The 26,753-nt window shown below is 39.5% G+C and overlaps 1 protein-coding gene across 2 annotated transcripts in view; it reads right to left on the reverse strand.

Moving 5' to 3' along the window:
* Positions 1-26,131, reverse strand: part of PIK3R1 (phosphoinositide-3-kinase regulatory subunit 1) — a 62,214-nt gene extending 36,083 nt beyond the window's left edge. The window contains exons 1-2 of one of the 2 annotated variants that reach the window (XM_086869273.1): positions 25,916-26,131; positions 20,644-21,384 (exon numbers count right to left, since the gene is read on the reverse strand). In XM_086869273.1, coding sequence (XP_086725399.1) covers positions 20,644-20,977 — 334 coding nt within the window. In that variant the 5' untranslated portion in view covers positions 20,978-21,384; positions 25,916-26,131. Of the gene's footprint in view, positions 1-20,643; positions 21,385-21,663; positions 21,719-25,915 lie in introns of those variants that run through there. The other variant, XM_023944496.2, reaches the window with a different exon arrangement.
* Between the last annotated feature and the right edge of the window lie 622 nt (positions 26,132-26,753).

The raw sequence follows: 26,753 nt of genomic DNA on the forward strand, positions 1-26,753 counted from the left end.
TGCCTGCTGGTGACTTTAAATTACTGGGGCACAACTGGAAAGCTGAATGAAAATACTACCATTTTATAATCCTTGAATATTATTGTACTCAGGACAGTCTGCTTCCTCTACTGGCCAAGAGGTGTTGGGTATGAACTGAAGGACAAAGTGGTAACTTGATTTACATGTTCCTTGTTAAGAGAACACTGAAGATTTTAGCCAGGAAATACAGATCTGTACTGAGAAAATAGTTTATTACATCTTCTGTCATTCCTCTTTTTACTCTTCTTCAATGGAGGAACACCTGAGTAAAGCAGAACTGAATAAAGCCTTTCGAGGGCATCTCAATGGCAACATTTAACTCTCACAGCAAAACAGTATTCTGGCAATACACTTTCAGACTTCAAATATCTTTGTAAAGCAATCATAGTTCTGCTGTGATACTACATCAGTAACAACGAGTGACAACAACTTATTCAAGGGGCTTATTCCAAGAGGATGACAACAGCAGTTCTCATGAGCATGATCTACTGACTTGTCCCAGTTTGCTGCCCAAAACAAAGACAATACCTCCAGATTCTTCTGTGTAAGACAAGTACCAACAACATAGCCAATACACTTGAAAAAGGGATCGCAAACCAACTTTTATAGAAAAAATGTACAAAACTTGTCATAATATTGTGACACTTAACAGAATAAGGCAGTTATTTTTTTAGAGGGGCAAACACATGTACATTAAGATTGGGCAATTTATAGTCCAACCCAATGGATCTAAGAGGGTCAGAATAAAAAACAAATGTTACTTCATTTTATCTTAGTTACACATAGTATGCCAAAAAGACATAGCTACCTGCATAAATCAGTTCTGTAACTGAGACCAGTAAAATACTTTGCCTAGATACTTCCCAGGGTTATCAACACACATGCAAGCAATGCTCTGGTTGATAAAGTATCATGTGCATGGTGACTATGCAGGGAATTTTGGGGGCCAGGAGAACTAATTCCTCTCTTCATCCCAGTTTAAGAAGTTGTGCCAGCTGCACTCTCAGGGCTAAAAAGAACAAGGGGCAACTATGTGAAAATGGGAGAAACAAATATAGATTAATACAAGAAAATAATCCATATTGAATAGATGGCAGGACCAGGCAGAAAAAAAGCTGATTTGATATTCAAAGTCTTACTCAACAAGATACCAATTCTCTGAAAGAAATACAGGATCTTTTTGCCCTTCTCTGTCATGAAATTGAATACTTGTCCTAGAGCTGCTACATCAATCAACTAAGAATTCCTCTAGGACAAAAATGAAAGTAGGGACAGAAATGACAAAGAGATTGTGTCTGGCTTGAGGAAAGTTTAGTTGCAGATATAAGCAGAAAAACAAAACCACCAAACAATATAGTATAGAGAACTATATTCCTTTATAACAGTTTAGTACTTTCAATAGTGGCTTATAATCATGTTTCACACTTATTAATTTAATATTTTATAAAGCCCTGTTTCTATCATCAGTTGAAAGGGAAGTGATAATGTCTGTACTGGGAAGGAATTCTGTACATAATATTCTATCAGATGAAACCTCAATAACTTTATGAATTATGAGCTGTCAGACACTTTTCTCATCTGCTACAGAACATACTTCTTAGAAATAGAAGCTATAATTAAGACAACAGATGTTCTTTGTTGGCTTCATCTGAAGCATGGATAATTTTTAAAAAGCAGCCTGTAGTTAAAACAGTATTCTGCTTCCCTCTATGGGTGAGTTTTTGCAATACTCTTTTTCCAAACAGAATTGAATTTAATGGCTGCAACTATTTACAACTATTATTAGCATGATCTGAAAACATGAGCAGTACTATTATGAGGGAAAAAAATTAACTAAGTAAAATGTTCTGGCATGAAGTACACTGCATTGTGATGCCATACATAATGCATACATAGTTTTGCAAAAGAAACTCCCTCCTGGAAAAAGCAAGGAAGAGATGGGAAAACCACCTGCTTTTTCAACTCTTCTTTCAAGAATCTGTGAGATAAACAGGAAGAATAAAATAAGAAATAAGCAAGAATGTACTAAAAAATACCTTTCTGCTTCTAGGTAGAGGGGGCACTCAGAAAGCTGAGGAGAATAATGTGGATCAGGAGCTGAAACCCAAGCAGGCTAGCACTGGGTCTTTGACACTGCTGGCTTACAGGAGAGGCACATCTCACCTCCCTCACGTGGTCTGGAGCATTGGCACAGCTTGAGGCTTCCCATGCTTTTCTCAGGCGTGGTAAACTGGCAAGTAATTCTTTCTTACCCTTCACTCTCAGGGATCAACCCAAGCCCTGTGTGACATGCAGAAGCAAAGCAGTAGTAGTGTTCTCACACTCTCTACAAGCATCACTTTAAATGGAAGCACAGGTTAATGTCTCTAAATAGAACAAGCCAGCATGGATTTCAGTGCATGATTCCAATGACAGAGAAAAAAATATTTTAATAAGCCAACACCTGTTTTTCGTGTCTTGTTGACATCTGCAGGCTCCCTGCCAGCAGTTTTCAGTCGCAGAGGTACTAGCAGATGAGAGGTAAGCTGTGATGTAGGTACCAAATTACTGCAACCAAGTTACCCCACATGCAAGGAGATGATGACAGAGAAGACATAAAAGGAAGGAACAGGACAGGAACAACCAAATAGCTGAACCAATAAAGTGCAAAACCGCCTTTTTCATGAAGTGAGGCTTGTTATATTCCCTCCTCTTCCTTCAGGATTGCTGTTCCAGGACTAGGAAAGAGCTGAGATCTGCAAGAATTTGAGTAACTTGGCTTGCTCAGTTCTCCTTAGAGACACAATTTCAGCTTCTGGCAGTGGTTTGACATGAAACCATACGTGCTATCAAGACGGGAAATACATAACACTGAATGTTCAAGTGTAGTGTGGATAGTGCTGGTGTGAGGACAAACAGCACATTCCACTGGCAGCTGCATCTTTTGACTTCTGAAGTTCCTGGTGCTTCAGTGTTATTATTGCCATTAAGCAAGCATCCAAATTTTAGTCGTGGTACATAGAAGTCCTCATTGGACAAAATTTTGACAGTTCTCTAAACAAAACCTCCCTTACTGGTATTATGATTAACTAAGCATTCCCTTAGAACTGTTGCCAGCTGCCTTCCCACAAACTACCTCATCATTCCCAAGGATATTTATGCCATGATTTCTATTAACTTCTGCAATCTAGACTTTTTTTTTTTTTAAATAAAACAAGAGTGAAAATTCACTAAAAATATAATTTATTGTAAAGTGACTAGATGTAAGTTAATATATTTACAAAATACTTTTACTACAGTCACACTCTATAAGGAATGAGCAGCAAAGCTCCCTCTGATGCTTGCTATACTACACAGACACATAAACAAAACTATATATGTTTTGTTAGAGCATCAACAACACCACCATGGTCAAGCACTGAAAACTTAAGACCACTAAGAACTAAGGCTGCATGTGCAATTTCAGTTTGTGCTTTTATCTCTTTTCATATAATGACATAGAATTTTCCCCATGAAATTACACTGCCTATTTCTGTGCACAAAGACCAGAGCTCTCAAGGGACAAAACTCAGCTAAAGAATGGAGTCATTTAGTACCTGGAATATTATCTATACTGTACAAGGATACATGGTCATGCAGAAGGCTTACATTCTCCTGTTTCTTTTCCTCTTCAAACCTGACTTTTCTATCATCTCATCTCAGAATGGCTTCTCACGTAAAAGTACTTTGGTCCACAATTTATTCTTGAGTTCTCCCTAGCAAGTGGGAGAGGAAATACCTATCTGTTTTTTCCTGCACACATCTGACACACCGGAGAGAGGCAGTTGCCTATCTTTTAAGGGAAGGAATGCTGAAGTCCATATCAAGAGGCATTTGAAAATTTTAGTTCTGGCCAACCAGTGGAAAGTCATTGTGAGATTACTTCAATGACTTCTAGCTGATAAAACTTCATAGATAGAACAAGCTCATGTGCTCAAACCATTTTAATTAAAAAAGTAAATTTAATTTAATTTAATTTTAATTTAATTTAAAAAGTAAAACCTATTTTCTTCTGAGTAGTCTGGTGCTACCCTACAAAGATTACTAACCTCAATACCCTTTCCAAATATAAATGGTGATGGTTAGAAACGGTTCTCCAGCAGCATCTGTAACCAAGAGAGGTTTGTGTATGAACCTTCACATATCTTCACATGGTGAGATACCACAGTTACCTGAACACTGTTGAGAATGACTGTCCATCTCTAAAGGATCCTTGTTTCTTATTGCTGTTTTCTTTTTTCTGGTAACATAGTTACTTATGCAAGGCCATCACTGGTTTGTGATATTATCTCTGCTTGAGAAGCACATTTAAAGCATTCTCTTTGTATTCAATATAATACAGAAAATAATACAGAAAAATTCATGGTAGTATGTTGTTTTGCTCAGAAAGAATGCTTTGTTTTGTTACCTTTTTGCTGTAGAGAAACTAATGGAAGAAGAATGCCAACAAATCCCTGTCAAACTATCCACAGACAAGAAATCTAGAAGAAAAGAATAGGCTCTTCACAACTGCAAGAAAAAGATAATGCATATTCCTACGCTTGAGAAGCCAAGCTGTTTAGATCTGGAAGATTTACATAAAAGAACTGGCAGAAGCTGCTGACAGATAAAAGTCAACACTGTTCCTTCATCTTTTGGGAATTATGGGAAACATTTGTAAGTGTACACAGAAAGTTAAAAATAATGAGTGTATAGCAGTCACCCAGAAAAAAAATGCAAACAATGGCAACAGCTCTCCAGTACCATGACTTTTATTCAAAAAACTAATGTGTTTCAAATCAAATCAAATATGTTTCCCCCTCTAAAAAAAAAAAAAAGCAAAAAAAAAAGCTTAGAGCCGTAGCTGTAGCAACAGAATACAGCAAAGCCGAAAGGCAGTCTTATAAGAAAGTAAAATTGGGTTAATCCTTACAGCCATTAAACTATGGGGTGATTTGGCACAGACACAGAAGTACCATTATTTGGAAAATCCTGGATTGAATGTACAGAGTTAATACCCCCATCCTTTTTACCTTCAGATGAAGAAGAAAACTCTAAGTCTATATGTAATAATAGACTTAGAGTCTATTATTCATACTCCTGTTGAGATTTCTCTGCATAGCAATATCAGTGTTATTTTCTTCTGCCGATATATGTCACACTACCAAGATCCTAAACAGAAAGGATGACATGCAATATAAAGGACACTTAATGCATGAACCTAAAGATCTTTCTTTCATAAATTATTGTTTGTTCACACTCCACTGATGAAGTAGCTTTAATTCACACCTTAGCACTTATGGTGACGAATGAATTCCATGAACCTTTACAAAGCCATCAGGGTCCCAACCAGTTAATTGACTCTAATTGGCAAAACACCATCATTTGTGTACTGACCAGCACACTGTGTTACGAAATTCATGCAGTGTAAAACCTGTTTCTAAGAAGCATGTAAGAAAATTGAAGATTACAACAAAGATATTGCTCGTGAAAAACTGGTTATGTTTTTACATGACCACCTGCAAGCCAAAGATTAACTGAAGTAGGGGTAAGAAGGAATGGAACTGGATTTCAGTCTGCAGTGGGGGAATTCATTTGCAAAGAGACCAAAAATGAGACAAAGCCTCTATAAGAAAACCCAAACACTTCAAATCCAAGAAACCTTACAGCCTTACAGTGTTAGAATATCTTGTGGTCTAAAACAAAGAAAAACGTCTCTCTCTTGATAACCAATGGTGTACTGCAAAAGGAGTGAGAGACTGAGCAGAATAGGATGAAATAACTGAAAGAAATATTTTGTAAGTGATCTTGGAAGGTGTAAGCTACAGAAGGGCAAAACTAGAAAAAACATAAATCTGGTTAAGAACTGACAATATATTCCCTATTATCTTTAGCTCAGTTGAATCAAATAAAAGCAGCTCTTTTATGGAGGAAAAAGGCAGAAGATCTTTTTAGGTCCTCTACAGTGACCCAAGAGATAAGCAAGAAGTATTCTGATCCATTGCTTCCATTTCTTACTTCTGTTACTCAGCAGCTGCCCTACACTGACCCACACCAGCACAGTGGAATGTGATGCAGACAACCTCCAACTTCCTTGTAGAAAATTCATGGGTAACAGTATCAATGCTATCTCTGAACTTAGAGGAGTACTAAGTGTATACATGAGAATGACAAGAAAATATAATGTCTTGAATATTTAAGTGCTGTTATTGTACAGACCTTCCAGAGGTCACACACATAAAACATCCAAATCAGTTTTTTCCACCCTTCTGCTCCTGCCTAGAAAGTTAGCTGGTCTTGTAACCCTTCCTTAGCTGAAAATATAGTGGCATCATCTCTCCATATATTTATCTCCATTTCCACATAGGTACAGAGCTTAAAGCAACAATCACTCAGTTGACTTGGAATGCTGCTTATAGGATGCAATAAAGGAGTAAAAATACATTCCTGAGTCGCGCAAGATGTGATTGAACATGTGAAAAGGCCTTCTAGCTATGACTCACTAAGAAATGGGTGGGGGATTGAGAGGCTGAAAGCCTGCTGGTTGACTGGTCTTCCATACTCGCCAGCAAGGACTGAGAATTGACTATTCTGTCAAAATGCCAGGTATATCCTGGTTGTTTTCCAGCTATCCTGCTGGATGTGAGGTGGTGCGGAGGTTGGGGGGGGGGGCAGGGGGGGGCCGGGGCGGGTGGGGGGGGGAGAGAGAGAGAGAGAGAGAGAGAGAGAGAGAGAGAGAAGGAAAGAAGGGAAGTATTACATTTATGGTATTTTCATTATTGTGCTCCAGAGGAATCCCTTGGTCATCCTGCCAGAAGAAAGAACCAGTTACCTTTATTTGGCCCCAGCAGAAGGGAACATTTTTTCCTCATTTTTTCCTCATTTGCCTTTTCAGATTTATTTATTTATCTATTTATTTAAATGTTGGCCATGCTAGAAGGAAAAAGGGTATCTCACTTGACTCTCAGATGGAAAATCATTCCAAAAGAACCAGTTCCCTGCTGAGAACAGGAGAAAGAAGAACACATTAATTTTAAACTGACCTGATTTTTCTAAAACACATATGACTCCTTGTTTTTAAGCATAGTTCACATAAACTGCCTACATGAAGCTAGGAAAACCTGTCTCCTAAATAGCTCAGATGTGGCAACTGCAGAGAACTTTACTGAGGATTTTACAAGACAAACCTCCTCAAAAATGGCAAATGCAGCAGACAGCTAGTCTAACTCACCTAAGCCCTGCTATGCTACCACCAGGTACCAGGTATTCATTACAGGACCTGCTAGCTCTCAAAGGATTCTAGTCTTTCATGGTAAATGTGCCACTAGTAGCCTCTAAAATAATTCAGACATATCAGTATGAGCAATCATCTAAACTGTCGTCTTATTTAAAGGGAAATTCCCTGTTATTTTTGTTTTTTTGTGGTTTGGGTTTTTTCAAATAGCATATTTCTTGATCTCTCAGGGGAGCCAGCCCTTCTGCTTCTCTTTTTCTTGTTTCAGTACTTCAGTCTGCTTTTCACCTGTCAGCTTCCCACATTTCAAACACTGCTCTCAAACCAAGAAGTCTCAGGAGACGGAGCAAAGTGGCTGGTTATTCTATAATGGCATTCAGCTAGGAGTGAACAACACAAAGGACCAAGTGAAAATGCTAATCTGTGTTGCCTGTGTTGAGAAGGAAGACATCAAGAAAGTGCAAGGCCACAGGTACTTCTCTAGATACACATATTCAACTTGTTTGTCTGCTGATTCCAAAATGTTGCAGGACAGTTTTGTTCAAAACTTGTATGTATAAAGACTGGGTTGGGAGGATTTTTTGTTTGTTTGTTTGGTTGGTTGGTTTTTGTCCCAGAATAGCTATAAATTACATATCACAAAATTAAATGCAGAAATTTAACATATAACTGGGAGGCAACATTGTAGTTTTGAGTCATGCTAATAAAGACAAGAACAAAGTTTCAGAACCTATTATAGTGGCCACTTATGTCACAGTCTGACAGTGCTCTGTAAACACCCAAAATAAGCTGCACTTTTTAAAAAAAATTTGAGTCAGAAAATAAGCGTGGATTAAATATTTCTGACAAGTTACAAATAGGTGAACCAAATAATACTTAGCATGATAGAAAATACAGTATTTTCTAGAACATTAACTTGATACTGGAATAAGAGAATTTCATGCTTTTACTTCTGCATGCCTATCAACTTGAGCCCAACAGAACAAACTGGAACCGTATTCAAGTCTATTTTTTCCTGCTACCTTTATAACTTCCCCATGCTTTCTGCACATTACATGTTCCCTCTCTTTTGCTCTCAGCATTTGGACTCTCTCCTTCAGGCATTCTGTAATCCTGCCAGCCAAAGAGCTTTGCTTTTAGTAAGTAGATCTGCCAACTTAAACACCAGTCTCCTAAGGCAATCAAATAATGAAACACACATGTATGTACTTGCACATAATCTGCCAAATACCTCTCTAGCCCACTACAAATGATTTTTGCAATCTGGGGTTTTCATAGGAGCATGCATTCATACTTAGTTTTCAAAGACCAAACACCATGGTTCTCCAGAGTTTTGTGTCTTGTTTGTACACTCAAATGCAATGACCCTGCAATTTCCATATTAATATCTAAAGATATGAAAAATGAAGAACTTGAAAACAGAAAGGCTGTGCAGAAAACTTAGTATGGAGTAAGCATATCCTTCAATTTCTCCAATTTGGCAGCAAGGTCTCCTGCAAGACAGCACAGATTCCTCCATGGCAGAACACTCTTTCCACGTCTCTAGTGTGTCTGGAAAGTTAATGAATAACCATTCCAGGTGTCAAGAGTATTTTTCATACCTCCCCCATTACTCATCTATCATCCACACTTGATGTCTCGACTTCCACTTTCTAAACTAATGTTTCCTGAAAGAGGAATCTAATGTATAATGCTAGCAACAGAGTAACCCAGGAAAAGCTTTGAACTTTGTCATACTAGGATGAAATTGCGCTGCCACACCTGAGGTTGCAGTTTACCACATGGCAAGATTAAGAGGGGAGAAAATAATTTTTCAAGGAAGCAAGTTATTGATTTATGTAAGAAAAACAAAAACCTAGTTTCAAGAATGGTAATTTACTACATCATGTCACCATTTACAAAAATTCCTGCATTGTGAATCATGACTATGATACAATGAAAAAAAAAAAACCCTCAAAAATAATAGAGATGCACTACAAAAACCTAAAGTAAGAGGTGCTGAAAACATGTGTCACTGAAACATGTCTCCTGTGAGACATGCTTTACATGTATAACAAAGTACAGAGAATTTGTGACTCTGGATTTGCAAAATCATGAAACAAGTAAGCTAACACTAAATTATATTATCATATTTGTTGAATCTGTGCACTCACATTCAAGCATTTATTTTGAATTTGATGCTTATATTTTTACTCCAGCTGGTGCAGGAAGAGGTGTGCCAGGAAGATCAGTTCTGCAAGGAATTGTTTTGGACATGCAGTACATAGTAACTGAAGCCAGCCATGGAGTGAGAAGATGGTACTCACTCCTTGGGACAAATAAACATTTACAGATTCAAACCTAATGCATTTCTGGTTCTTAGTTTTAGTTATCTCAATGAAATGTAACTACCAAGGTTTTAAGAGTTACTCCCCAGGTTCACATCTTTTAACTGAAATCTACACTGCCTTCCTATGATGAAGAGATTAAACTTAAACTATCTTAAAGCAGAAGGCTTGTTTGTTTGGGTTTTTTTAAATTGTTTTGTTTACCTCATTCCTTACAGGAACTATGATAGTGCCTTTGCTTACAACAGTGTCCTGAAGATGACTTAGTGTTTGTCATCACGAAGTTCTACGAAACACTAATTAGTCATGTCATTGGAAAGAGCAGAAGTATCAATGAAAAAACCTGTTTCCAGAGAGAAGGCTGAAGGCTGTGAAGAACACCTGGCTTAAGACCACAAACTGATCAACATGAACGAAGCAAATTTAATTCAATGTAGACCTTGAAAAACAAAAAAGCCAGAATAGGTGGAAAAAAGGGTGGGACAACTCCATCATGAAAAAATTGTATCAGATGGTGTACACTGAAAGAAGTTGTACTTATATGTATAAACATAAGTTTTAGATGCAGTTTTGAAACCTTAATGTTCTCCTGCTATAATGTGCAGCTCATTATCTATGCCCACATACATCAAGGTGATAAAACTCTGTATTTATTCTAAATATAATATTTTTTTACAGTAACAGAATATACAAATAAAACTGTCACAATATCACTTCCTCAGTTATAAGAAACTCCTATTACCATCACATTAGTTACCCAAATGGGCAGCCCGAAGGAAAATATCAGCCCTGTCAAAGTATCTATCAGCCTAGAGCAAAATTTTAACATGTGTCTGTGAAGAGTTCTGAATATACTGAAAGAAAATATCTTGGTGAAAGTAATTTCTATACTGTCATCACCAAATACAATTAAATATATGTAGTTTCCCATATGAAAACATCTTACTACTAAATTCACAATTCTTACCATGTAATGGATGTTAAAGGAATAAAAAGTTAAGTAATCTACACTAAATATGTACTAAAGGAAGCAGTTTGGACTAATTAGTAACAGGCTTTAATTCATCTAGAAGTTATGAGCTCAAAACATGAATAACAGGGAGAATTAGCCCAGGACAGCTTCCCTTACTTGTATTCAAAATTTATGAAAGGACAGTCAGATTCTGTCCTTTACATCAGTAGTACTTCATGCACATTCATATCCTATTATTTTAGTATACTGGAATCTCTTCCAAAGAGAGCTAAGATTAGCACTCCAAACCCTAAAGACACTGGGAATTTTGCCTAACAGAACTAAGAGTAAGAACTATGGGATTTTTCCAAATGCTGCTAAATCTTGACTATAGGTCCAATCCTGTTCCTTCTGAAGTTAAGATGGGTTTTGCCACCAGTTTAAGGAAATTAGAATAGTAGCCTATGGCTTCTTGAATGAACAAGTCCTTGAAGAAAAAGAAAGAAAAAACCTCAACCATGCATTCATTTTCAAGAACTTCACTACTTTAAAATAATTTTATTTTTAGTTTGCATCAAAAAGAGGTTTGAATAAAGGATTTGAATACTCTATTTAGAAGAGAGCAGCTCACATTAACAAGCATGGGCATGTTCCATCCAAACTACTAGACAATTCACCACTGTATTTGATTGACTGGCTATTTAGTTCAAACAGACATTGAGAAGGGAAAAATAACAAAAAAAAACCATCACACAAAACCCCCCCAACAAAACAACAAATCTTGTCTAATTGGCATGTTCTTACTGTGTCATAATATAACCCTACATATTTGTCTTAGAGGAAACATCTGGAGAAAAAGTGTAACAGTTGGTAACTGTCTTCCCCTTTTTAGCTAAAGTGTTCATGCAACTCAAAGTCCTGCATCCTAAATCACACTGGAAGGCACCAGCAGTCTGGCTTTTTCAGTGAAGGTTTTAATATCCAAAATAGATGAGACTTTCAACTTGCTAAGAAGCAAGATTTTATGCTAGTTGCTCTGTAGTAAACATTTTTCAACCAGTGGTTTAATATTATCTCCAAAAACTGTCCTGACAATAATGGGATTGTGAAAACGTCTCATTTCATGTAGGGGGCTGCAGTTTACACAGGCTACCAGAAAACTTTTAGAATTGTAAGCATTAAGTTTGATCCAAGAGGAAGTCAGAAAAACATGAAAGTTTCAGGGAATGCACGCTAATCTTTCAGCCAATAGTAATGAATTATAAATACAGCAAAGAGAATTCATCACTCTGCGCCCTTAAGAAGCCCTCGCTCAATGAACAAAGGTCCTATTTTCTGTTATTTCAGAAGAAATTTTTGTTACTTGCTGTTTAGAATGTGTTCCTTAAAGTTCTATCAATTGGCCAGGCAAGAGTACAGGGATGACTAGAAAAATTTTTTGCCTAGAACTGGCTTGCACTGGAGCAAAAGGCGTCCATAAATCTTTTCCTTATTAAGAAAATTGCTTGTTTGGGTTACTGACTAGCTACACTATTCTGGCTTCAGACAATTGAGTACATTTGGACCGGCCAGAATATATTCTAAACTGTACTTAAATATCTGCACAGATTTTACTCCAAAGTACCTAAAATAAGCCTTCACAGAAGACCCATGTACCAGCAGAGACTGAAAGGCCAAGGAACAGATCACAACTGGCTGCACCCCATGGTGTCCTGGCACCTCACAGCTCTTTGCATACCACATCTGGGCAGATGTCTCTCCTGCATGTGCCAGCCAGCAAGGAGCAAAGCAGGGAATGATGGAGGGTTTTGCCATGGTCTCTGTTGCTCCTCACCTGTGACAAGCAGCTGCATCTTGGTAAGGGACAATTCAAGGACAAGGTAAAAAACAGAACAGGCATTTTCCTGTCTCCATCCAAGTGCAGCACACGAAAAATTGCAATGGAATTTGCATGAAAAAATAGTACTAGGACTAGAATATGTGCTCAGTGTTGAACACCATGTGCAAATAGGAAAAAGCCTGAATTTTTTTTATTTTTTTTTTTAACTGCTTATTTCTGGAATGTTCCTGGAGAGAGAGATAATGAAACCAGATACAGCTGTGCAGGCTGATATATCATGATACATAATTAGTGGTTCCTTTCATTAATTCCCTAATTTAAGTGCTTTCATCTACCTCCAGCAAAAAAGAGATGAGGAAGAGGACTTGGACATAAAAAAGTAACCTCAAAAACTAAGAGGCTTCTCTTTGAGATAGACTGCCAGAGAAGCAGTAACATGCTTTAAAACATTGTTTTGCAGTGATTTGCATTCAAAAGTTTCTTTGCCAAGAATAGTCCTCCATGTGCTCCATTGCTATCTACCAATGTTATCCAAGCAGGACGAAGAGATCTTGGCAGAAATACGTGATAGCACTGAAGTTTTCTCTCCTAACCCAAACAAATAAATTCCACTCTTATATCTGTAAACAAGACATACAAACCTGGTACAGCCATGCCTCCTGCTAGGTTGTTGTGGTAACTCTATCCCAGAAAAAAACAGCTCAGAGCTGCATTCCCTCTCAGACTACAGATTTCAGGTTGCGTTGCTCTTCCTTCTTTCCCAGGTGGTGAGCGGGAGGTTATGGAACTGGTGTGTTCAAACATGCTGCATCCAACAAATGCAATCTCACAGACGGGAAAGAGCTAGGTAGAGGCCACTTGAATGATACCAATCAAATGTGCTTGAGTGTAATAGTTTGGCTTTTTGCTACAACCTTTACAACTTTAAGTGTGTATGTGTTTTACAAGGAAGCATCAAAACATTCAAGGAAAGTAGAGTTAACTTTATTTTTCTAAAATATAGACACTAAAAAGAAGGAAAAGGAAAAAAAAAACCACAGAGAAAAATCAATGTCATATTTTACTGAAAAGATACAATAGTTGCTCAAGACGTTCCTGGAACCTGAATGGACTAAAAGTAACCGCCATTCCTGCAAGAGGTCTCCCTTCTGCAGGAGCATCTTCTCATCCCAGATGCCACCAACTGATTTGCCAGCACAGATAGAAACTGGCATGTTTAGACCTACCAAAGGCAGATCTCACTTGCCCTCAATATCCACAATCTCCAGTGAAGAAATTATCTCAGATACTGACCTCTGGGAAATGTTCAAACATAGCAAATGTTGAGGAGCATACACAAACAGAGTAGTGACTTGTATGACAAAATTGTCTGACAGCTAACTGTTAAAGAAGTTTTTCATCATTCATGTCTTGGTTCACATAGTAGTTCTGAAGTATAAGATAGTCTCAAAAGATATTTTTGAAGTGTAGAAACCATATGCAATCACATCTTTCCCTGGATCAGGGCAGGAGTGTGTTTTTGAAAATCTGCCTTGAGGAATTTGTTACCTGAAAAGCCATCAGCTTAAATATATTTTTTTAATGCTGTCTTACATGCAAACTATTTTATAAAGTGGGTCAACCTGTGACAATATCTTTATAATTTATTATTGCAAGATTTGGGTGCTATTATTGTGGATTGCAGCATACAGCATTTATAAAAGAGTGAACAAAAAGCAGTCACATTATTACAAAAGGTTACACCTGATAACAGTTCATTAAAACATTTCAGGCAATGTCCAAGGATGCTGGCATTTCTACAACACTGTGGAAAAAATGAAAACAAACAAAACCCAAACGCCAACAAAAAACCTATGCAAGTGCCTTCTCTTAATGAAACCATCACAAAATAGAACTGCATTTCAGACATGTATTTTGATGAAAGCATGAACAAAGGGTAGCAAATACTAAGCAGAGTTACTACTTGTTTTTTTAAAGCCAGAAGTTCTCTCTAAGTTCTCCCAAGTATTTAGATTCTCACCAAAGTATTCTCAGGACTTAATATCCCTCCCCAGTTAAAATAAGTGTGTCTTTAATATTGTGTAATGCCCTTTGTCATTCCTAGCTATGAAAATAAAGAATTTCTTTGTATTCTAGACCTCAGACTGATTTCATGGTTGTTCATCATGGAGAGCAGCTTTGGAGTAAGAGGCAGATGTGAAACAGTGCACAGCCAGCTGCAGTTAGAATTCTTTCACACTAGAAAATCTGGATGCATATATGGCATCATGCAACTATTTCAGTGGGCACAGTTATTTGCTCAGGGTGCTGAATGAAGCATTCTTGGCAAACACTTAGTACCATGTATTGCTGAAACTCACAAACTGATGGTATCATATGCAAGCCTAAGTAAGAAGTATTTGCTAACAAAAAAGTTTTTTTCAGATATTCCTGGATCACAGCTACAGAACCAGACCAAGATTATTGCAATGAGAGGTATAGGCTAATTCACCTTTGCCATGCTTTACACCTGCCCCAGCTTTCATGTCAGCACAAGGTATTAGCAGACTAAATCAGTGTAATAGAAGGCTAAGAAAAGGTAAGCAAAGTCACTCAACACAGTGCCACTGTTGTAATCACAGAAAGGCATATTAAAATCAGTATGATACAAAACAGATAAAGATTTGTTAAAGCATCAAAAATAGGAGTGTCTTATTCTTTCAGCTTCTTAATGCAAAATTAAGTGTAGTGTAAAAGAAGGCATTATTTTTATTAGATTAATTAGATTGATACAGCGAAGGAAAAAAGATTCATTTCAGTCACACAAGCCTTTTCAGTCTAAGGTCATCTTTGAAGATTAAAAGGGGGTGCTGTGTGCTCCAAGTGATATATCTTTCATAGGAATATCTATTGTTCAATTAAAGTATTATTTTAAAAATATTTCTCTCTCACTTTAATTTTTATCCTGTGAGGATTAAAATGCAACATGGAAGATGCTGGGTTTTAAGGTCCTTCCTCCCTCCTGCTTCCTTCCTCCTGTACCAGCAGGTGGGGCCACGCATCAACCATGAACCTGCCCAGGCCCTCCATCCACGTGCTGTTTTGTACCCGTACTTGTAAAGCCTATCCCTGTGCTTCCTGTGGCGCTTACAAAGGCTTTTTTCGTTATTATCACTGTGAAAAAAATGCTCCATCACACTTCAGTGGAGCTTGCAAAAATCTTTGCAATCATCAGGTGCAATAAAGCAGGTGGCAAGGATTCTGTTTTCAGATGCATGCACTTATCCGGCAGCTAGAAATTTGCCTAGAAATGTGATCAGAAGTAGCAATCGGCAAGGCTTTATGGCAGGAACTTGCCCCATTAGTCAGTGCAAGTCAAACTCAACTGACGTGAAAATTCATGACTGCAACACAGTTCTGACAACTGCAGCAGGGCAAAAGCTTAAACTGGTTCTAAAAAGAAAGAATGCAAGGGCTCTGGCTTGAATGGTAAATGTATTTACTATTTGTATTTGTCATGAGATAGTGACTCATGACTTCATCCCATAATTTACTTTTTCCATATGCCTAAATCAGGCAAGATGACTGTATTCTTCAGAATGCAGGCTCTAGGTTTGCTGTCTTTTACTCACTCTAATGCCCCTCAATACACAAATGAAAATAATTTTCACAAAGGGATTGCTACACTGGCTTTATAGCAAATTAAAGAAACAAATCCTACAACACCTTCGGTTAAACCATGCACAAACAGTTTTATACCCTCTGTCACTTTGGATGTCTGTCAGATATTGCATAACCTGGCTGGTGAAAGGAAAGAGTTTCCAAACGTTCCATGTCATTATCTTTGTGCTGATCTGTATCTGTTCTAGGAGAGGAGTGAAAAGAAGTTTGGGCTTTTTCTTTAAAAAAAATAAATCTGTTTTATAGCTTCACCACAAGTAGGAAGAACTTCAGATTATTTTTAGACTCAAAATCAGCTGAAATAGTACGAAGTGTCAACATAAACAACCCTTTTAAGTTCCACAGGAAATTGCAGGAAGTGCCAAAACATCAAAACAGACAAATTATTCATATAAAGTTCTGGTCTGCCCTTCTGCAATCTTATATTTATTTCAAAGTGAGAATTTAGCATTCCAACTTAAATCTGAAAGTATTTCAGTCCATCAATCAAAGCTTTATGCTCCAAAGTCTGCTTAAGATCAGCCTTCACAAACCAGGTAGGGAAATGATACTGTATGAATCAACTCTAAATGCATGTGGCCATATCAGATGAGCTGAATCAACATTTGCAAAGCATATCTGGACTTCATACAGCTTATGCATTTTCATTTGCAAAGAGTTGAGGAAAACTGGGATAAGCAAGAGGAACCAGCCTAATGTAGCTTCAATTAAAAAAAAAATATCATTCAAAGAGAATCTTTACTGCTTCACATAAACTTCAGATGTCTAATGGGTGGAATAAAGATGACCCTATGCCATGTCTCCTCTCCTGCAAGTACCTCAACCCTCCCAGCAACAGCCAGGCACCCTTGCCTGGTGGGAAGAAAATGTGGCAGGTTGGGCCACTTGGAACCTCAACTGCAAGAGTAATTACATCTGCCTTGCCATAGCTCTGCCATGCATCTGAGACTGGAAGGTGCTATAGACTTCTTGAGGCTTTTGGTTCTCTTATTTTCATATCCTTCCAGATGCAATTAAAAAAAAAAAAATCCCTACAAAATCTGACTAAATCTAGTTTTTTATTGATGAAAATAAGGGGAAGACAGGCAAAATGTAACAATCCTAAAATTTCAGCAGAGGAATGCCAATTCTTGTTTTTACTAATGGTTCTAGAAACTCAGATAAGTCATTAATAAAATAAAAATATGGGGAAATATTTAAGTGTTTCAGTGGCATTTGAGACCACCAGCAAGGGGGTGGGGGATTTGTTTTCAGATTGACTTTAATTTAGGAAGCTCCCTGTTTCTAAGACTGACTGCATAAGCCTGACTGCATGGGTCTGATGAGCAGCTCTGCCCCTGTCACCAGCCTCATTGACTGCAAAGTGTGTTCAGATGTCTATGATTATTTGTGTATGAGTAATACACCATTGTGAGTACTGGCAGCATTGTGCTTAGATACTGCAAATTAGAACTAATACAAAATAATCTGGACATTGACAAGCAAGTGATCAGGCTTAATAAAGCCAAGGGAAAAAAACCATTCAGAGTGAATAATAAAGTTAAAGAGAATTGAAAATATTAAAAACTGTTTTCTTCAAAAAAAAAAACAACAACCTAGGTATAGGGCAAAATTAAAGGAACTTCTTTGATTAAGCATATATATTCTTTTTAATTCTACATATTCAAGTTTCTGATACTCTTATTCAACATATACACAACGGGCACACACAGAATTGACTCTTTACAGAATTAAAAAAGTATACAGATTACAAATAAATGAGGTATATTTAAGAAATCTTAAGTTACAGTTCCTCATTAATTTGTCATTTTAATCCACAGTACTTTTGATTCATCAAGTAGTGAAAATGTAAACTTCACTGCATTTGGTCAGGCAAGTTTCACACTACACATTAATTTATTTGAAATACACTCTAAGGGTGTAAAGAGAAGTATCCTGGGAAGAATCTTTTGGCCTACTGCCCATTACATTGGCTGCTGGACAATGTTACTGTGCTATTCCCTGCCCCAAATAAAATACACAAAAATAGTGAAGCCACTTGGAACTCAAACATATACTGCTGCATTGTTCTTTATCTGAACTATATTTCTGCCCTCACCTCTGGTTTTACCCTAATTTTTGTAGCATTCTGCTAACTTAACAATTTCACCTTCATTTTGATTTTTATCATACTCTTTCAGTACAACATTTCCAAATTTGTTTCTAAGATTCAAAGCACTCTCTGCCTTAGTTCTCTTCATAAAAAAAAGATGTGTAAAGAGACTACTTTTAATTACTTTTCCCGATTTCTTTATTTTAACAGTAATTAAGCCTGAAGTTAAAATTTTTATTCAGGAGTGTCTAATCCCTGGTCTCAGGGCATTATGGAAGTGTCTAGCTTCTTATATGAAGCTTAAAATCTTTAATTCAAAACCAGCTAAGGAAATTTTGTTTTGTGGTCTTTCTTATTCTTTTTTTTTTCATTATTATAAGAAAACAAGGTTGGACTGCAAGCTGATTCTTAAACACTTTAGAGCACAGCAGGATTATGTGTGCAGACTTAGAGATAAAGATTCCCAGTTAAATCAGAACACTTTCTTGTTTCCAATTCCCACAGTCCCATGGTATTAAAAATAAACATATTGCATGTAAATAGTACTTTGTCTAAAGGTAAATAGTACTTTGTCTAAAACCTCTAAAGGAGGTTACTCATAAACAGAGCCCCCCAAATCTGCAGCACAATTTCCCAAAGTAACTCCCAGCAGCAGAAAATCCCATAAATGTCTGTTACAAACACAGTCCTGGGGCAGACTTAGAAACAGCAAGATTCTCTCCAGGACTTTCCCAGCTCAGTGCTGTGGCCAGCTCACAGCATGGAGCTGTGAGCAGAAGCATGGAGCAAGCATGAGCATGGAAACCAAAGGAGCTACAAAGTGCTACTTTTTAACCAATAAACCTCAAAGCTGGGATGCTGGTTGCTTCGCCGCAGCACGCACATGCAAAGAATGGTATTTTCTTTCTGTTCTCTGCTGCTCAAAATGACTTGTCATGTTTGAGGCATCTATCCAAAAAGCCATGTTATTTTGCAGTTACATTGGTTGGTGACAACTATCTCCACAAGTGGATTAAGAAAAGAGTCAGTGCCACCTGGGCAACCCATATTAATATCCAATACAAGGAATGATCAAAGACGTAATAGTTTTTCTTTTCAAAGGAAATACTCCATTTTCAGAACTATATAATTAAAGAGAAAACATAAGGCTCTAACATGAGGCTCTAGCAGTTAAGAGTTCAAGGACTTCAGAGATAGAGACAGTATAAAAATTGAAATGTATTAAAACGCCACTAGATCCTTATCTGCCCTCAACTTCATCCTAAGAATTATTTACATTTAGGCACTGCAGACTTGCAGGTAGTGCTTGCTACAGTGCTTCAGGACACCACTGTATAAACCAGTGCAGGTTCACTCTTTATTAAGTCCCCACAAGCCTAGAAATGCTTCTGCCAGGTTAACTTGGTTGCCACATACATTTTTTGTATACTTCTGCCCTTATCTTTGCTGGTTATCAGCACAGCTGAATATAAGCTTATTATATGGGCAGAGGGATGAAAGTTGATGAACTGATACAACAAATTTGCAAGCGATGCTGCAAACATTTCTGTGTAGACAGTGTCATGATACTATTCATTACAATGGTGTCACTGTGAAAATTATGATCACATACTGAAACTCTCATTACCTACAACTAGAAACCCAGAGAATTTATGAAGTATTAGAATTTGAAGAAAAAAGTCTATTCTAAAATAACTTGGCTTATTGATCTGTAAAACCCAACCATCTGAATTTCAGTAGGTAAAGGAAACAAAATCACTTGGAGAAAGGGTTTTTTTGTTTCCCTTGGTTTTTTACCCCAAAGCTTTTCCAATTATAAAAAGAGAAGACTTACTTCTTCTCTTATCAGAAGAGTTCTGATAAAATTCTGAGTTCTGCCTAACAGACTGCTGTAAATAGATTAAAAAGCAATTTAGGAAGATGTTTCTTCTGTTTAAGCTTTTTTTATATAAGGCTATATTTTTCTACTGCATGCCATACCCCCAAAAGTGAAAAATATTAATTTCTCTTTATTATAATTTAATTGCATATTTTAAAATATTCATTCTTATCTTTAATGCCACAGGTAATTCCCCATAACCAGAATATATCTTTTGCTGCTAGCAAGAAATCTGTGGTAAGAACATACTTTTATTTAGAATGCACAGTACTGGACTCGCCAAGAACTTTCTCGATAGTGAGTCTGATGAACCACAAAAGGAAGCACTTTTATCAGTTTCTTAGAAACCTAAAATAAATGTTAACCAGCTCATTTTCCACTAAAGTTTTTACAGTGGAGAATTGCAACCATACTTTCCAACCTGTGAGATGTACCTCACAGTAAGTCACCTGTGCCTGAGACAAACCACATGAAACTACAATGTGTGTGAGCTAAATATTACGATGTAGAAACAATGCTTAATTGACTGAAATGAGCTGTACACTAAAAGAGCTGACCAGCAGCTGCTATATACATGAACATACACTCAGACAAGACTGTGAAAAAAAATATCTGAAACCATGCACCTTCTGAATACTGACCTTGTTGCTCAGTCTCTGATTCAGCTTTTGCAGGACTTGGTGCTACTGGAAGAGGCCGAGGAGGACGAGGCTTTGGAGTAGGGGGAGATATTTTTTTTCTTCCAATGTATTCTACATAAGTTCCTGGGAAATCCCCCCTCTCCCCTGTGGTTTCATTAAAGCCATTCAACCAACCAATTTCCTCAGGCTTTGCTTCTTCCCCTTCACTGAATCCAAGTGCTAGTAAGGTACCTTTATTCACAGTTAATATATCTCCTAAGTGCAAGTCAATGTCTTCTTCTCGCTCCTTTTTGTAGTCATATAAAGCTCTGTATTGATATCCCTCAGCACTCATCTTGGCAAATGATTTAACATTCAAAAGTGTTATTAAACAGTATTAAAATGCAATTGTCCAGTTACAGTCTTATGTTCAGAGAAATTCAAGATGAATTAAATGGGATGATGAAAATGTCTCTTAAGTAATAAAATCCAACAGAGAATGAAAAAACACCAGTATGCCTTTTCACTGCTGATGTTTTTACCAATGTATTTACTCTGTCACTGTCTGTCGCAGAAGTTAAGTGTTCCAATTCTTCTATGTCTAGCAATATTCTTCCAATGTGTTCTTTTCCTGGGCTTTCCGGCACTTCTGTGTCTCCATACACAAGTTCAGCCAACTCTTTAGCCAGTCACACTTTCTTCAGATGTATTTGCCCACATACCTTAAAGATTCTGCCACCAAACTCTGCACATATGCTTTTCCTGGAAAGAGAAGAGAAATCTGATTAAATCATTTCACATTCTCTTGATGATTGTGAACTTGGTATTCTTCCTATGACTTAAGCTTTCTGCAACCCTGGCAAAGATTGTGTCTCACATAAGAATCTAGTAATAGTAAAATCAAGCAAGAACACAAAAAATATCTCCAGCTAATGTTTGCATTTTTATAATGGCAAATTACTTATTATTTATATGTCAAATTACTTGAACCAAATTTGTACCCCTTGCAGTATGAGGCACATTTCCTTTCCTGTAACTTACAGCTACTGAAAAGTCTCTGTCAGAGGGCTTAGCCCTGGAGCTATCCCTCTAGTGCAGTATCTAACCTGGCAGCAGGATTTTATATACTATCTCCTTGAAGCCAGACAGCCACACCCCTTCTCCACAAAAGGTCCATCAAGACAGAGGAGGAGCTAACTGCAATTAACAGTGACCAATGGAATATTCAGTCTCCTCCTGCCCATGACAAGGGTGAGGATGGGCAACAATCCCCATCCTAAAGCCTGTATTTCAAAAACTGTTTGGAGGAACATGCCTTCTCATAATCTGTGTAAGAAACAAGGATTCAAAAGAGCTTTTACTTGATGATGACCATATTTTCCCTTTTCCCTTTTTTAAAGAGGGACTTTACCCCTCCTCCATCTTCCAGGTTTTTTTAATGTGTTTATAGTATAATACTAGAAAAACAATCAACAACTGTAACAGGCACACCCAGACCACCTAAGCAGCCCTAGCAGGAGTAAAATATCAGGGTGTATGCTTAAATTACATTAAAGGCAAGAGAACACAGGCCTGAACTTTTGGCTCAAGGTTGCTTAACCATAAAGTAGAAGAAAAAATATGACTAAAACCCAAATCTATTAAGAGAATAGTTGTTTGAAGGCATATAGAACAGTGAAAGCTTTCTAAACATTATTTCAACTGTTACTCATTTTCATCTACTTAAAAAGACAAGCCAAATCATAATTTAAAATGCTATACTGGAAACCAAAAAGTACTAACTACTCAAAGTTGCACTGAAAGTCCTAAACTACATCTGAATAAAGAGAGAGCTGTGCAATACCATCAGGTAAAATACTGACTGTGTACTATGTAGTCAGTGTATAGAAAGTTCTTTTTTTTCGTGAAACACTCTTTTTACACTGTAAAGCGACACCAGTAGACAGGGCTGGAACAGGGAACATCTGACAGCTCTTTTCCACACCATTTTTTCTAGTGTCTCAGTCATCAAGTCCTTTGAAATATGACTAACTGGCAAGCTAAGAAGCGTTTATAAGAATGCACATGGACTTTCTGTGCCAGTGAATGAATCTGATCCCTAATTTGTATGTGGCTCCTCTTCAGTCCATCAGGTTCCTGCAGCATGTTGCACAACATCTCTCGTGACAGAACACAAGAAAATCTTAAGTTCTTGAAGAACTTCCTTATCATCCCTTGTAACCAGTTTTTGTTGTAGAAAAGAATTATCTCAGCCTGAATTAGACTTCCTGTTTCAAAAGGCTTGCATGTAAGTATTTGTTTTAACAACTTGAAAATCTATCCACTTGCATTAGGCGCCCAGCTCCCACCAAAGTTTTAATTAGAAATTCCCGCAGCCACTTCTGAAAAACTGAACTATGCTGCCTACCTGATGCTACCAAATATCACAGGTTTTGCCATTAACATGATTAGTTTTACTGATATTTAATTTTGCCTCTTCTACCAGAGAAAAGTCTACTGACAAAAACTGGGGAAAAAGTACAAATATCAATGTATCAACTAAATAGGAGAGAAGCCTTTACAAAAGCAAAGATTTCTCTTGTTTCATGTAGCAAGAGAAAAAAAATGCACTTACACAATTTTGTTCCAAGTGTTATGATTAATACAAATGTTTCCAATCAAAACCAACTATGCACATAGCAAAGCCTTCTAGAAAATTACCACTTTGACTACTTTAAATACTCTGAAATATTTATTTTCTTTTTAAAGAAGGTTCAACAAGTCCTCTGCTACAACTACTTATTTAACTCCTATTGCCTATGGGCATTTTGGCAGCCAATGAAGTCTCCTAAACACTGCATAATTCAACTGACTTGACCTACTCCTCTGATCTTTTATTATCAAATATATCATAGAAACTTTATGGCCATATATTTAAAATGACTACTTCTGACATTTATGCATCTTTTGAAAATACAGAACTGGAAATGTTGTGGTAACATAAGAACTTCTTATGACAATTTTAAAACATATTTTAAAAACTCAAAACATTAGAAAAACTCAGTGAAGTTATGATAGCAAAGTTTCCTTAGATCCATTTTTCCCTGGGGCTCAAGAGCTGCAGTACCTGTTCATACTCACTTATCAGCAGCACCCTGAGTACAGAGTCCCCAGCATCTGACCACCTGATCTGTGGTTTCTGAACCTGGAGACACTCCTGTGAATCAGACATTCTGAACTTGTGGGATTCATGCTTTTTTCTATTGTTACTATGTGTCAGGTTCAGGGATCAACTGAGAGTTCAAGAACCTTGCAGATAGACCTAACACAGGGACAGACATCAGCTTCCACACTGCTCAGTAACACCACACTGTATCCAAAATGCCCTCTTAGAGTGTTTTGCTAAGATCCTGTAGAAAAAAATTTCCTTGACTCCAACTGAAGTAATGCACACAGGCATTTTGACTCAAACTAACTTTAGCTGATTGGTCCTAAAATATATAGCTTGGACACCATCTTAAATAGATTAAAACAAACAAACCTAACACTTCAGGGAAGAAACACTCATATTTGAGATGGTGTATTACTGGATTTCCATTTGGCTGGTAAAATGAAAAAGGAGGAAGAAATATTATAAGAGAACCCATATTCATTTGTTTTTTATTTACTGCCTAAGAGCTTGATGCCACTAAAAGATTCCTAAGTTTAGGCAGAATTCTGGTCTCTCAGCAGAATGTTTTATGTTGGGCATTTCAGCAAAAATTTAAAATTCAACAAAAATACTCAAGACATTCCTATAAATTTAGGTGGAAAAGGAAGGCGACATGATATCTTCCTCTTCTCTCTGCCTTCTTCCCCTGTTAAAAATGACACCTGGCTCCCACTTCACTAGTACCCAAGTGTTTCCTCCCACACAAGCTATCATGCCTTCGGTGCTGGAGAATGAAAACTTCCACACTGCATATGCATGCACAGTGATACCAGAGAGGTGGGCTGGTTACTGGTACAGCATCCCTAACATAACATGCAAAGATTTTCTTCACCTTTGTATGAACAAATTTATTACCCATATCTCCTTGTACTGCAATCTCTCTAATACTAATTCCAAAGAGAACCCACTAGAGAAATAGTGCCTAACACAAGCTTCCCTCCCGCTGCAAGATAAGCTTAGTAGATAAAAGCGCTGACTAACATACTCGGGGATACTCTGAAATAATGAGAATTGAGGGCTGAGCGGGGAAGTTTGCTTGCAGACCGACTCTTCTCCCCACTAGGTGTCTACACACCTGTGACTCAAACTGCAGCTTTCTCTGAAGTGCGCTCTCTAAGCGGAGACAACCAACTACCACATTAGAACACTATTTTCTTCAAGAAAGTGAGGTTCGTGATATACCTTTATAACCACTTCCACTCTGAAATAATTATTTTGAATCTGTGGAGATTTTATCACAAGTCTTTGAACGAGTCCAAATACATGCACATTGAGTAAGTGCTCAGAGTACTCTGAGCACTGTATATCACATCTCATTCTGAAACATCTCAAAGACCTTATAAAAGCTGCTAAGGACGAAGGCAGCTAAGCATCAAGACCACTTCTGTAGAATAATTAAATTAAGAATGATAATTAAAAAACTTAGGAAAGCAGTACAGTCTGAACTTTCGTGCCGCTGAAGAGGCCGGCAGGTTAACCACTCCGGAGCCCTGCACCAACAGCAGCCGCTCGCTCTCCGGGGGCCGGGCAGCCCCTCCACCGCCGGGGCAAGGCTGCACCGAGCCGACGCTCCCCGGCGGCGCGGGGACGATGGCGGAGCTCCCCGCACGGAGGACGCGGCGCCGACCGCTCCCGCACCAGCGCTGCCTACGGACACCCCTTCCGCCGCCCTGGGGGCTGTATCCCGGTGCGGACACCGGCCCGGCTCCCCACACGCCTCCCGGGACCGGGGCTCCCGGGCAGCCCCGCGGTGGCCGCGGCGCGCCGCTCGCCCTGCCCGTCCAGGAAGCGACGGGCCGAGCCGTCCCCGGCCGCGGAGGAAGAGGCTGCACCGTCCACGGAGCTCGGCCTGGGCCACAGCGGCCGGCCGGCCCCGGCCTGTCGCGCCGGAGGGCTCGGAGGCGCCACAGCCCGCCCCGCACGAGGGAAAAAGTTGCGCGGGGCGGCGCTGCCGCTCGGACTGTCACCCCGCAGGGGCGGCCGCTGCCCCGGTTCCGGGCGGCCGCACGGCCCCGTACCGCCCCCTCCCGCCCCGCTCCCCTGCCCCGGCAGCCGCCCGAGGGGCAGCACCAGCTGCAGCGGATGCAGCGGGACTCGCTTTACCTCAGCGGCAGCAGCGGTGGCAGCGCTGGCAGCAGGAGCGACGGGGCCGTCACCACCTCCTCCCACCGCCGGGCAGCAGCTGCTGCCGCCGCGACGCCCCGCTCTCCGTCGTGCACCCGTCCCGCCGCGCTCCCGAACCCGCTACCCCGACCGCGCTCGCCGCCTCAGCGCCTCGGCGATGCTGTGCCCGCCGCCGGCTCTGCCCCCGCCCCGCCCCCGGCGCCTCCGCCAATCCGCTGTGGCACCGCCCCGCCGCGCCCGCTGACTGACGGCCCCACCGCCCGCCCCCCGCTCCGCCGCGGGCTCACCGCAGCCCGGCCCGCGGCCCGGCCGCCGCTGGGCTCCTCGCAGCTCCCTCCCGTGGCCGGGGGCCTTTGGGTCGCCGTCCTCTGGCGCGGCGCCCAGCGATGCCTAAGAGCCTCCGGCGCCGCCTCAGCCCGGGGAGGCCGGTCCAGGCCGAGAGGCGGCAGCGAGAGCAGCACGTGCTTCTGCCTAGTTCCTCGCTGGGGGTTTTCCTCCTCTCTTTTCCTTCCCGCCCGTCCCATATTCATGTGGTGTGTCACGTTGGTGAACTGTGAAGTTGGTGAAGTCCAGAACAAAGCCAGGCACCGTGCCCGGCGGTGTGCGGAGCAGGGCCGTGCAGTCCAGCCAGCCGTCCTCCCTCGATGGCCTGCCTGGGGCTCCCGCCGCGGGACTGCTCGCCCGGGGCCGCCCGGCAGCGCCGGGCAGTGGCCACGCTCCTCCGCATGGCCCTGCCAGCCCAGTCCGCCGGGAGCCGCGGGCCACACGACCCTCAGCCTCAGCCTGGGTGGAGGTGGCAGCTGTCTGCAGCAACACG

Source organism: Cyanistes caeruleus, chromosome Z (genome assembly GCF_971803275.1).
Source record: "Cyanistes caeruleus chromosome Z, bCyaCae1.hap1.1, whole genome shotgun sequence".
NCBI lineage: Eukaryota > Metazoa > Chordata > Aves > Passeriformes > Paridae > Cyanistes > Cyanistes caeruleus.